The 12,756-nt window shown below is 40.0% G+C and overlaps 1 protein-coding gene across 1 annotated transcript in view; it reads left to right on the forward strand.

The window, feature by feature from the left end:
* SLC25A12 (solute carrier family 25 member 12) overlaps positions 1-12,756 on the forward strand; it is a 95,090-nt gene that overhangs the window by 36,266 nt on the left and 46,068 nt on the right. The window contains exon 5 of the mRNA XM_042444525.1: positions 12,135-12,274. Within this exon, the coding sequence (XP_042300459.1) occupies positions 12,135-12,274 (140 nt within the window). The remainder of the gene's footprint in view (positions 1-12,134; positions 12,275-12,756) is intronic.

Here is a 12,756-nt window from a genome sequence, read left to right on the forward strand (position 1 = left end):
TACGGCTGTCAAAGTTCACCATTAGCTCTGGCTCAAGGACTGGGATGTGGACACTAAGTCCAAGCAGAAATTGGCATTCTTACTGGGCTTCAAGCCTTTTGGGGAATCCGTGGACCAGGTTTATAGTGTAGGACAAGGATAAGAAAAAAAAATCAGCAAGCATTATGGGGTGCCTCCAGTAGGGGACAGATTACGAGACTTTGTCATGGTGTGAGAAGATTCTACAGTAGACCAATGGGTTCTGGACATAGTGAGATCAGGCTATTGGTTAGAGTTCATCCATAGATCCTGCAAGAGATTTATCCCATCACCCAGGGTGAAGAATTTTGAGCAGCATCACCTCCTACTGGAAGCCATAGACGAGTTGCTGCAGGTGGAAGCCATAGAAACAGTGCCTCTCTTGCAGAGGCAAGAGGGCTGTTATGCCACTTTCTTTCTGGTGCTAAAGAGAAACGATTCTTGATGGACAATCCTGAATCTAAGAGGTGTAAACAGATCAGTTTTTTTAAAAAAGGTTCCAGATGGACGCTCTTTGAACTATCCTCGAGGTAGTGCAGCCTGTGGACTGCCTCTCCTCCTGGGACCTTCAGGATGCTTATTTTCACTTCCCAATTCACCTGGATTACTGCTGATGCCTGCGTTTCAACTGCAACAACTGGCTCTTCCAGTTCTATGCCCTACCCTTGTGCTGGTTATCAGCCCCTCAAATGTTTATCAAGATCTTGGCAGCACTAGTGGCTTACTAGAGGACAAGGGGCCTTTTTTGCCTAGAGAATCTCCAGTTGTGTCAATGTTGGAACAGCAGGGCCAGCGTGACATACAAGAGGTGCTTCAGTCATTGCGGCAGCATAGCTTCCTCATGAACTTCTCAAAGAGCTGTCTGTCACCTTCTCAGCACATCCAGCATTTGGGAGCACAGTTGGACACGGAGGTGGGGATGGGATCCCCACCACAGGAGAGGATCATGGCCATCTCCAAGACAGTCCACACTGTCCTCAGACAACCCAAGGCTAGCATCCCACTGCTAGCCTTCCTTCAGGGCTTGATGTTTTCAGCGATAGACTGACTCACCTTGGTCAGCTTCCATGCCAGTTCTCTGTGGTGGCTTCTCCTGCCCCACCAGGAGACAATTATATTATAAAGATCCAATGCAGAATCACAGTCCCCCACAAGATCCAAGAATACCTTCACTTGTGGCTTTCCCTGGCCATCCTTGGGGGGCACCCTATTTGGAGATCAAAGAGAGTTTAGGTCACAACAAACACAAGCCTGATAGCGTGGGTTGCCCACTGTAGCCACCACTTGAATCAGGAGAGATGGCCCCTAGAGGAGCAGTCTCACAGTCTTGCTGGAACTATGGGCAGTCAGGCTGGCTCTACTCACCTTCAGCAACTTTGTCAAGAACAGAACAACCCTTGTAAGGACAGACAACATCACAATAAAGACTTGTTGGAATTGCAAATGAGAACAAGATTGAGGGTCCTGATGGAGGAGTCATACTTTTTATTCCAGTGAGCAGAAGAAAACTTTTTGTTTCTGGAGGCAGAACATCTCCATAGCGGCCTCAATTTATCAGTGGACTGGTTGAGCAGAATGGACATCGATCAGGGAGAGTGGAATCTCCACCCATCAGTCTTCCAGACAATATTTGAAGAGCCTTGGTGGTGCAGTGATTAAATGCTTGTACTGCAACCACTCACTCACAAACCATAAGATTGTGAGTTCAATACCAGTCAGGGCTCAGGCTCAACTCAGATTTGCAACCTTCTGAGGTTGCTAAGATGAGTACCCAGCTTGTTGAGGGCAATTAGCTTACAGTTGTAAACTGTTTAGAGACTGCTTAGGTGGTATGAAACAGTATATAAATTAAGTTGTTATTGCTATAATAGGTGCCAGCCACAGATGGACACTTTTGCGTCGCCAGCAAATGCCAAATTGCCGAGGTTTGTCTCCAGGCTTCGGTCAGAGGGAGCAGAAGCCTTCAACACTCTCAGTCAGCCAGGGGTTCTGGTGTGTGCCTTTCCCCCAGTCCCACTCCTGTACTAGGTTCTGAACAAGATTCGGGGAGACAGATAAAAGGTGATTTTGGTGGCACCAGTATGACCAAGAAGACCATGGTTCTCAGAGATCCTAGTCATGGCCTCAACCTATTTACCACTGCCAGCTCTCCTGGACCGGGTATCCCAGGGTCAGATCCTCCACCTGGACCCAGCCTGACTCCAACTACATGCTTGGAGACTGAATGACAAATGCTAGAGCGCTGCGGATACCCTCCGATGGTGGTGGAATCCACCCTGCCTTCCAGAGTCCCTTAGACTAATTAGTTCTACTAATACATTTGCAGGGTGTTTCCATAGATGGTACAAGCTCAAGCATGTGAACTTCCTCAAGTATTCACTGTCAAATTTACTCTAGTTTCTCCAGGATGACATAAGGCGTGGCCTTTGATCCAATATGGTCACGAGGCAGGGGGGCTGCAGTTACTTCCGTCTTGCCTCATAGGGCAAACAAGCTTACCACTCACCCTCATGTCAAGAGGCTGCTCAGAGGCGTGACCCACAGGACAACACCAACAGGGCATTGATTCCCTTTGTGAGACCTCCACACAGTCATCAAGGCTCTGACAGTCAAGCAGTTTGAGCCCCTCTGCAAGGTCTTCACTAGAATGCTTGGCCCGTAAGGTTCTGTTCCTCACAGTTATCACCTCATCCTGGCATGTGTCAGAGCTTGGCGCACTGTTGGGGCACAAGGACCTGGGCATCTTTAGAGTGGACTCTGTTATGCCACAACCAGATTCCTTCTTCATTCCCAAGGTGAACTCTGTGTTCCACGTGGCACAGTGTATACTTCGGCCTTCGTTCTGACCTCATTTGATGAAGGATCAGGAAAGGATTTGGCACACACTTGATTTGCGCAGAGTGGTTAACATCTACATCAAAAGGACATCCAATGTTCAGTTGTTGGAGGCCCTGTTCGTCTTCTTCCAACAGGGGAAGGTGGTATTGCCGTCTACCCTGAGCCAATGGATTAGGGACTGCATCATTGCCTGCCACCAGTCTAGAGGTTTGTCTCCCCCCTGCCCAGAAGGGGTGCTGTCTCACTCTATAGCAAATGTGGCTATGCCACTTCATCAGGTATTATAAACTAGATGTCTTCCAAAGTCAGTGGCAGCCACATTGGTAGGGGGGTCATATAGCTGGTAGTGCCAGGATTTTCTGATAGTGGGTCAGCACACCCCTCCCTTACACAGGGGACTTTGGTAAATCCCAAACTACAGGATGCTACAACCTTGTCTGTTGGAAAAAGGACCATTGGTACTTAACTGTGATATGTTCATTTCCAGCAGGTAAGGTCCTAACATCCTAACCACCCTTGGATGCTGACAGCGAATCCTGGTACCACCTGACATGGTTTTCCCCTCTGGAGTTCACATTATTTTATTGATTGAACCACTGGTGGGACATAGGTCAGTATGGATATACATCTACTGTTAGTTTTGGGTTGAGAGTCTTTTGGCATTAAAGTCTGAAGAGCTGATGCTCTAGTGTGATCTCAATAGAGCTAATTTGCTTTAGCTGACTAATGACTGGCTTCCAGGGAGGGTAGCCCCTCCCACACGGGAGCCAGGTCTTTGTTTTAATTCTGCCTATTAGGAGCAGGTGGGAGGAGCTATCCAAACTACAGGATGCTAGGACCTTATCTGCTGGAAATGAATGTTTCACCGGACAAGTACCAACATTCCTTTTTGTCCTGACTACAGGTTACGTATCAGAACAATAATATGTTATGGCAACTCAGTGCTTTATGAGTGATCTATAGTTTTTCAAGATCTACATAATCAAAGGTTTGGCTGTAGTTTAGTGGTTCCCAACCTTTGACCCTACATTTATTTTAGATTTCAGTTTCCAGAAGTCTCAGCCAACTTGGCCAGTAGTCAGTACTTATGGGAGCTGAAGTCCAAATCATCTGGAGGACCAAAGATTGGGAAGCACTGCCTATAAATCACAGGCTGAATTTCTTCTGAAATTCTTTAGTGTGCTCTATTATCCAATGTATATTTGCAATATGTTCCCTACTGCCTCTACATTTCCTGAACCCAGCATGGGCATCTGGCATTTCTTGATCCATGTATGGTAAAAGTCTTGTAGTATGTTTGGAATCTCAGCAATCCCTGGTATCTTTTCCCCTTTCTTGGAGGCTGTAACCAAAGTTCTCTGTCCCCCCCTTTTTTTTTTTTGGTTGTTGTTGTTGTTGTTGTTGTTGTAATGACTTGCCTTGTCATCCAGTAATCAGATTTGAAATGAAATGAGGTATAGTTTGAACAACTGATCATGTAAACAGACCCTATCCATTCCATCAATGCCTGCTTAGCCCACCAAGGTGCTAAGATGGTAGCACAGGGTGGTTTGAAAACTAAAAGTCTTTAGTTTTAATTTATCTAGTTACACCAAATAAACAGGAATAGTTCAGTTTTAACTGCATAGTCACAAAACCCAACCATGCTTAGTAACCTCCATGTGTCAGTGCTGATCTGTGATTAGCGGTTTCTGAAGCCTGATAGGAATCAGGAGTTGTAGAACAGCACCATTACTCAAGATTTGAAGAGGAAGTAGGCTGAACAGACACGGCTGGAGTGAGAAGCAAACCAGTAGGCAGAACCAAACTGCAAGGGCAGACCAATCAATAATTGAGAACAAGCAAGAGTCCAGGACTACCTTGTTGTTAAATAAGACTCCACTACGCCAGAAGCTATCCAGGAGGGTTGAATGGTCAGCCAAGGTGTATGAGGTCTATCCAGTATGAAGGTACTGACTAAACTGATATTGAAGCATGTAGTTAATTTTTGTACACTATGCAGAGCAGCTACAACATTTTGAAACACTCCCAGTTTGAGAATGGGCAGCTTCTAATATACACATTAACAGACCTTCTCTCTCCCAGTGATCTCCAGAAGAAGTTAGAAGATACACAAAATTGGCTAACTTTGGTTTGGGGACAGAAATATGACAGATTGAAACCTGGAATTTGTATCTTTTTCTACTTTTCACATGAGAAAGGATCCTTTTATGTAGTAGTCAACTTGGAGAGAGTGTTGGTACAATAGAACCATTGCAAAAGAGAAAGATTCTGGCAAGTGAGTAATACTGATGGCAGCACAAGAAACATTAGACAAGTAATGTTAGAAACAATTATATCTTGCCTTTAATTCAACTGTCTTGACACATGAGTGTAATTGCGGCGTATTTCTAGTTCCAGTTCTTTTCTTTCTTTTTTACTCAAGGAGATACTAGTCAAGTCAAGCTCAGATGTATTGTTTATAACCATAGGTTATCACAATGTATAAGATAAAAGAAATTACAACATTACAAAGTACAAAGAAAATGTTCTGACAAAAATGTACAATTGGATGTAGATAAAGATAGAAGAAGAATCTACCAGTAGGTGACAATATTGGACAATCACCACTACTGGAACAACTGATTGTTCAAATTTTAAAAGCTATAACAGCAATTACATTTATTCTGTTGATAACTACTTTAATAATAATAATAATAATAATAATAATAATAATAATAATAAATTTTATTTATATTTCCCGCCTCTCCCTGAGGATCGAGGTGAGATTACAAGAAAAAATCAACAAAACAAAATACAAGATACAATATTATCTAAAAATGCAAGCAATAAAAAGGACATCAGTACTACTACCAATCATTAAAATGACCAAATCATCATCTGTTTTCCATGCTGTCAAATCAGAAGTGGGAGTGTTCTTTGGAATCAGCTATAGAAGATCAGATGGGTTACTGTTATATATTCCTTTGGTTTAGCTAGATATACAAAGTAGGGATTTTTAATAACTGAAGTTAGCAAAGAAAAACATAATACAATGATCAGTTTTAATAGTTATTGTCTTGCTTTCTTTGGTTGTGACCCAGACAGTGGTATGGTGAACATTACAGCTTCAGGCAGACTCTTTTCTGGAGTGTTGCTGTTGCTGTTGTTGCTAATTGCCAACAACATGACTTTGACTTATGGCAGCCTTAAGAACGAGGGACCACCAAGTTACCTTGTTAATATTGGAAGATTTTTACATTCTCTTTCCTCCTCCTTATATAGATAGGGATTTCCTGCATGCAAACCATCTGTCTCTGTCTCATTCAAACTAACAATGTGACTTAGGCCACTCCCTCTTTTGGGACTCACACTTTCAAAGATTTTCTCCTGCCCTGTCCTCCATCTTCCTTCTCCATCAACTTTCTTTGGAAAGAGGGTGAGATAAATATTTCTTCTTAACCTGAACTGTTCACTAACTAGATTAGGATAGCCTCTATGTATATGTATTATATTAAAGACATTAGTAAAAGTTTGTTTGAACTTTAGGGTACTTGTATTGTTTTTGACTCAGTCTCAGTTCTTAGGGACGTATAGTTAGACAAGGACACATTTTCTGCTACTCTGCTGATTTAAAGCTAGACCCTAACAGGCTTGGCTTTGATATTTTTGATATTTAAATATTTTTGTTTCTTATCCAAAGCCTGAAGTATTATGAAACGCAAATTGCCCCAGGTCTGCTTACATCCAGCAGTCTTGGGGCCATGGCTCTCTCCCCCTTTCCTCCCTCCCTTTGCTTTACAATACACAAAACTAAAGTGAGAGTATGACAGTCTTGCCATTGTACATGTAGGGCTGTTTTCTGAATGGGAAAACCTTCTCTATCAATAGAGATTATCCACATGATTTAGAACCTTAGGAAATCAAGATTCTGACCTGTGCAGGGAGTTTCAGTGCCATCAACAGCGACAACCGATTATATTGCAAGAAGCATCTGGTGTAATGATGCATATCATGTAGCCTGCAGATGGATTATAGTGGGAAAATAATTATGTGAAATCTCTGTCATATATGTAAAAAGTTTGAATCATTTACTTTTAACAACAGTTTTGTTCAATCTTTGGAGCAGATCCTTATTTTAGAAGGTAGGTTCGTGTGTGTGTGTGTGTGTGTGTGTGTGTACGTACATCTGGTATAATACACGGGACAGGGGTTGTTTCTGTAAGAATGCACAGACAAATGACTTGATTAATATAACTTCATGTAGCCAGTGAATTGTCCTGTTTTATAGGGCAGGGCAGTGCTACTCAAAGTGGTTATCTCTGGGCCATTACTAGTCCATTGTGTGCTAGTCCAGAGACAGTTTCCAATGGGCACAAATATAGTGCTGGTCTCCAGCACATTGGGAAAAAAACTCTGTTGCTCCCCTACATCAGAGAAGCACTGGCATAAAAACAGTTGTGATTGGACTCTAGTACCTAATTGTGACAATATGCAAATTGTCACAGTTAGTACCTAACTTTAGTACCTAACTCTGACAATATGCTACAGCATATTGGTAAAAGTGTCTTGAGGCTTTACCTTTGCACTGTTTTTGTTGTATATATAACCTATATTTAAATTAGAGATTAGACATATTTTAAAGCAGCTGTTGCCTGTTTGATGGGAATTATGACTTGTTTTTTCACTCTAGGACAATACAGGGTTATTCAGAAAGGATATTGCAAAAATAAATCTGTTTTATTCTTAAATGAATGTGCATACCATAACCATCATGGAATGAAAAGACAGATAAACTTTCCAAGTTTTCACATGCACTAACATTGTTTGATATGAGTGCCATGGCATGGCAGATGTGAAGAAGATAGTCCATATCAGCCCAGATGCATCCCGGTGTATTCTCAGATATTAGTTCCAGTGCGTTGGAGATATGTTGTCTCAGGTTGTCCAGTTCCTGTCACAAGTGGGGGCAGGTACCATACACAGCTTCCTTGATGAATCCCCACAAAAAGAAGTCTCAAGGTATTAAATCTGGCAATTATGGAGGTCAGAGCACCGTTAGCAAATCTTCATTTCTTACACAGCTGATCCAGCGACCTAGTAGGGTGGCAGTCAGATATTGACAAATGTTTCAGTGGAAATGTGGAGGAACACCATCCTGTTTAAAGATTATGTTGGGAAGCTTGTCCTCCAACTGAGACATAAGCAATTCTGTTATAAGGTCCAGATAGGAATGGCCAGTAATGATAGACTTGGCAAAAAAGAGAGGACTGCACATTTTGTGTCTGCTCATTGCGCCAGACATGTTCACTTTTTATGAGTCTTTCAAATGCTCCAGAATGGCACGTGTGTTTTCTATGCTCCAGATCCTGATGTTATGGCAATTGCCTTTCCTGCTAAGGTGGAAGGTGGCTTTGTTGCCAAAGGCTATCCCTTCAGTGAATCTATCCTCTTTTAACTGGTCCTGCATTTCAGTCCAAGAGTTACAGTGTTTCAGTTTATCATTTGGTTGTAGCATATGTGTGAGCTACAATTTGTACAATTTAGAGGACAGATGCTTTTGTAAGATACGTCAAACCATGTTTTATGGCACCTCCAGTTCCACACTAGCCCATTTTGTCATGGTTTTTGTACTCCTTTCATAGATGGCTTGGATCCTGTCCACTGGCTCATTCGAAATCTGTGGGCAGCACGGATTTCTTTTAGCACATAAACAGCCAGTGGGTTCAAACTGCTTCAAACAACATGTAATGCAGTTCCTATGCATTGTGCGTTTGTCGAATTTGTTCTGAAAATGTTGCTGCCCCTGTTCCTGTGAATTCCATCACACAAAATGCCTTCCCCTGCTTTGCTGCTGTTATCTTATAACCACCGTGTCTATAGCACTACTAGCAGCGGTTACCATGCACAGGCGAGAACTTAATGCCTCTCTCCTTCATTCTGTGACTGCTCCATAACCGTTGTTATCACTTTCACTACAAGCCTTCAGCTTTGCACCATTCTTTTTGAATAATCCTATATAAGAATTTGGTCATTGAACATACCCTAATGCTGTTGTGTGCCTTTATGTGAGAAATGCTTCAATATGGAAATATTTCAATACTGTCAATTTAGAATTTGAAATTGTGTTAACATTGGTTACTGTTATCATTCTAAATCTATTATTGTTTCTGTTTTATTTTGAAATCCGCCTTGAGAGGGATTTTTTCTTTTAAAAGGCAGCATATACACTTTTAAATAAACTAATTTTGTACTTGTTTAATTGGATTAACTACTAAGTTAACCACTACCTAAGGAATTATGGGAATTGTTCCAGGTTGATCAGGACAACAATTAGCAAGAATGCCTATGGTGCTGGGGTAGCATATAGCCATCTTCACTAGTAGCCATTAATAGTCTTGTCTTGTAGGAATCTGCCTAATCCCTCTTCAAAGCCATATGTTCTTGATCATCTTTGTATCTTGTGGTAGTGACTTTCACAGTTCAGATGTGCATGTTTTTGATGAAATATTTATGTCTTCTCATTTGAATTTTCCACCATTCAGTTTAATAGAATGTCACCTGCATTATGAGAGGGGGAGAAACTATTGAGTCTGGATTCTTTTTGCTCAAAGCTCACATTTTTTTCACAAGCATTTTTATCTCAGCTTCAGATCCCTCTCACAATATGGATTTACAGTATCAGCTATTTTAAAGGGATCTTGTTAAAATGATTGATGCACTGCACACACATTATTTCAAAGAATTGAAACACATAGCAGTTTGACTTCATGCTTACTTGATGTAATTTCAAATACCGGTGTACATGAAATATAGGCGCTTCCCCCTTCTTTTTTTTAATTTTATTTTTATAAAGTTACAAACCAGGAATATGAATACAAACAGAAAAAAGATGAAAAACAGAAACAGACAAAAACAAGCAAAAATACAAGCATTTTAAAAAAAAGATTCAGTTACTTCCTCCTTCTATTAATTAGCCTAATAGCTAGTTAGACTGTGTATGTATTAGGTCTAAGATTCTAGGCTTTTAATGTTTTAGTTGATTAATTGTTGAAGTGATACTAAAGGACAAAGCTATAAAATATTTTTGGAGGCATTTTTTTTAAAAAAAGTTTTCTTTATTTATGTCTTTTGCATCTGATGTTTTCTGGGCAGCTTACAGTAAAAATGCATAATGATAGTTTAGCTTGCCATAAAACCACAAAATCAAAAGTAAAATAAAATATGAGAGAAATAAAATTGCTCTTTTATTTGACCCTATCCTGCACCATTTACTTCAAAGTCCAAGCTGAAGGGAAAGGCCTTTGCCAAAGAAATAACAGGAATGGTGCCAGGTAAACCTCTGCAGGAAGATTGTTTCCTAACTGGCATATTACTAGTGCAGCAGGGAATGAAGACAAATAAAGGATTGCTTCTACCAAGAGGCCCCCTGCTCAGAGTAACTCCCAAGAGATTCTGGGGACTTTTTTGTCTGTTGTAGGGCATCTAGGTGGGGACTATAAAAGTCTTACTTTTGAAAGCTGATGTGAGCTCACCATTCTACTGGAGCTGACTGTGTTTATGCATGGTACTGTCATGTTATTTCTGGTCTTATCATTTACATCAGTGCTGCTGAAAGTGCCCCCAGGCCAGTGCTGGTCTGCTAGTCATTGGCTGCCAATTCACAGAGAGTTTCCTAGAAAGAAACAGTTGTAGCCAGTAAACTCAAATATGGTACAGGTCCCTGGCATATTAGAAGAACAAATTGCTAGTTCTTCACCTCAGATTCCTTGTGAAGCACTGATTTACACTATATTATTTTCTGTATATTTCATTTAAAAGCTGCTTTTTTGAGAGGACTAAGAAGTGGGACTTCATTGTTAGCAAGAAATGTGCATATTCTTCATTTTTAACTAGTCAAAAGATAGGTTGAATAAAAAAGAAAGAAGCAAAAACTTTAAATTAGCTGACAGCCTGAAATACGATTTTACTCATAATCAGTGGCTTATGAAAATTCTGTGGATCATTGGATCTCTCTAGCTTTTTTAGTAACTTATATTGAATTGGCAGTATTGCCAGCTCTTGAGTGACAGCTACTCTCCAGATTTTCAGATGGGATTCTTTCTTAGCTTTATCTGGAGTGGCAGTGGTTTGAACCTGGAGCCTGCATGCAAAACATTTGCTCTCTGACTAGGGCTGCATATGCACTGCAGAAATAATCCAGTGCGACACTACTTTAACTGCTGTGGTTCAGTGCTGTCGAATCCTGGGGTTTGTAGTTTGTTGTGGCACCAAAGCAATGACAGAAGGCAAAATGTTGCACAAAACTACAATTTCGAGAATTCCATAGCATTGAGTGATGTCAGGTAAAGTGGTTTCAAACTAGATTATTTCTGCAGTGTGGATGCAGCTTGTGATACCCCCTCTCCCAGTAAGGGTTTCAGGTTTGTTGCCTCTTCCTCTGGTCCCCTTCACATAAGAGACCAATAAAATGTTATTCAGGCTGTGCTGCATTTATTTAAATTTGAGATCTTAAATTAAGTCCATCATCAGAAAAGCTTTTTGGTGGGACCTTTAGGAACAGCAATGAGTTTATAGCCTGGATCAGATTTAATCTGATTCCTTCAGGAAGAACAACTAGAGCACATGTGCTTTCCAGTACTGAGGTTTCTTTTTGGTAAACAAAAGTATGAACAGGCCTAACATTGCATAGTTTACAGCTTTTGAACATGAGTATACTTTGAGAATGTAGTTCTCTACAAGAGCTCTTTTTTTGGGCCAATGATCTCAAATGATTAACATATTTTCAATGAAGATAATGATACAATTTGGTTGATGTTTCTTATACCTGTCTTTAATAGTTGCATTCATGCAAATCTGAATTAAATAAACAAGTCTCAATCACAGCATAGTCTGGGAAATATTGTGGTATACAGAAATATAGATATTCACTGTCTTTCAATAAGGTCTTAATTTGACATGCTGTAGACTCAAGTAACACAACATTGATTTTACTTCAACATGCAAAGCACCAGGTATTTCTAATGAACAAAATAAATTGTCTCTTAATTAAAACTGAATAAGAAAAAAAAAATCACAGATCTTAACCATCTACACAGTATTAACACACAAGTAGTATTAAAATGTAGTATATACAAAGTGTGTTTTCACTCTGGAAAAATAAATAGCTTTCTACTGTTTTAAAAGGTGTTTTTTCTTTAGAATGGCTCTTGAAGAAAGCTTATTTCTGTTAGAAGTACTTTAAGTAGGGCTGATCTTTTATCACCTAACCAACTCACTTTTTCTGTTTTCTTTCAAAGAAAATGTGAAAGAAATATTTGGGCAGACAATAATTCACCATCACATTCCTTTTAACTGGGACTGTGAATTTATTCGATTGCACTTCGGACATAACAGAAAGAAAAACCTGACATATTCGGAATTCACTCAGTTTTTACAGGTCAGTTATTTATGTTTCCCGGTACCATGGTTCTTTCTCTTGTGCTCCACAAATACTCCTCAAAATAATGAAGCTATCTGAACATCCAGTAATATCTTCAAAAAGTTTCCAGTATTTTAAAGTTTCATGGAAGCAGAAAGCTTTTCTCTTTGTCAATAAACTAGGAATTGTGTGTGTGACATATATCTACATATGTATATATTTACAAGTATTTATTTAAAATACTTGTGTATGTGTGTGTACTGAATATGAAGAATGGATTGTGAACAGCTATGGAGGAAGATGAAAATCATAAAAGTGTGTAATTTGATTTGTGTGCATCATTTATAACCTGCATAAATGTATAGTACATTTGTGCTATATTAATGCAGATTAATAGACACAACCTGCTATAGATGGATTGCTTTATGTTAAAATACTTGCTTATCAAATACTAATGTAGTTATCTTCATAATATGACTTTCTTTAAGCAACATGGCTTT

The sequence above is a fragment of the Sceloporus undulatus genome, chromosome 1 (assembly GCF_019175285.1).
Source record: "Sceloporus undulatus isolate JIND9_A2432 ecotype Alabama chromosome 1, SceUnd_v1.1, whole genome shotgun sequence".
In the NCBI taxonomy this organism is placed as follows: Eukaryota; Metazoa; Chordata; class Lepidosauria; order Squamata; family Phrynosomatidae; genus Sceloporus; species Sceloporus undulatus.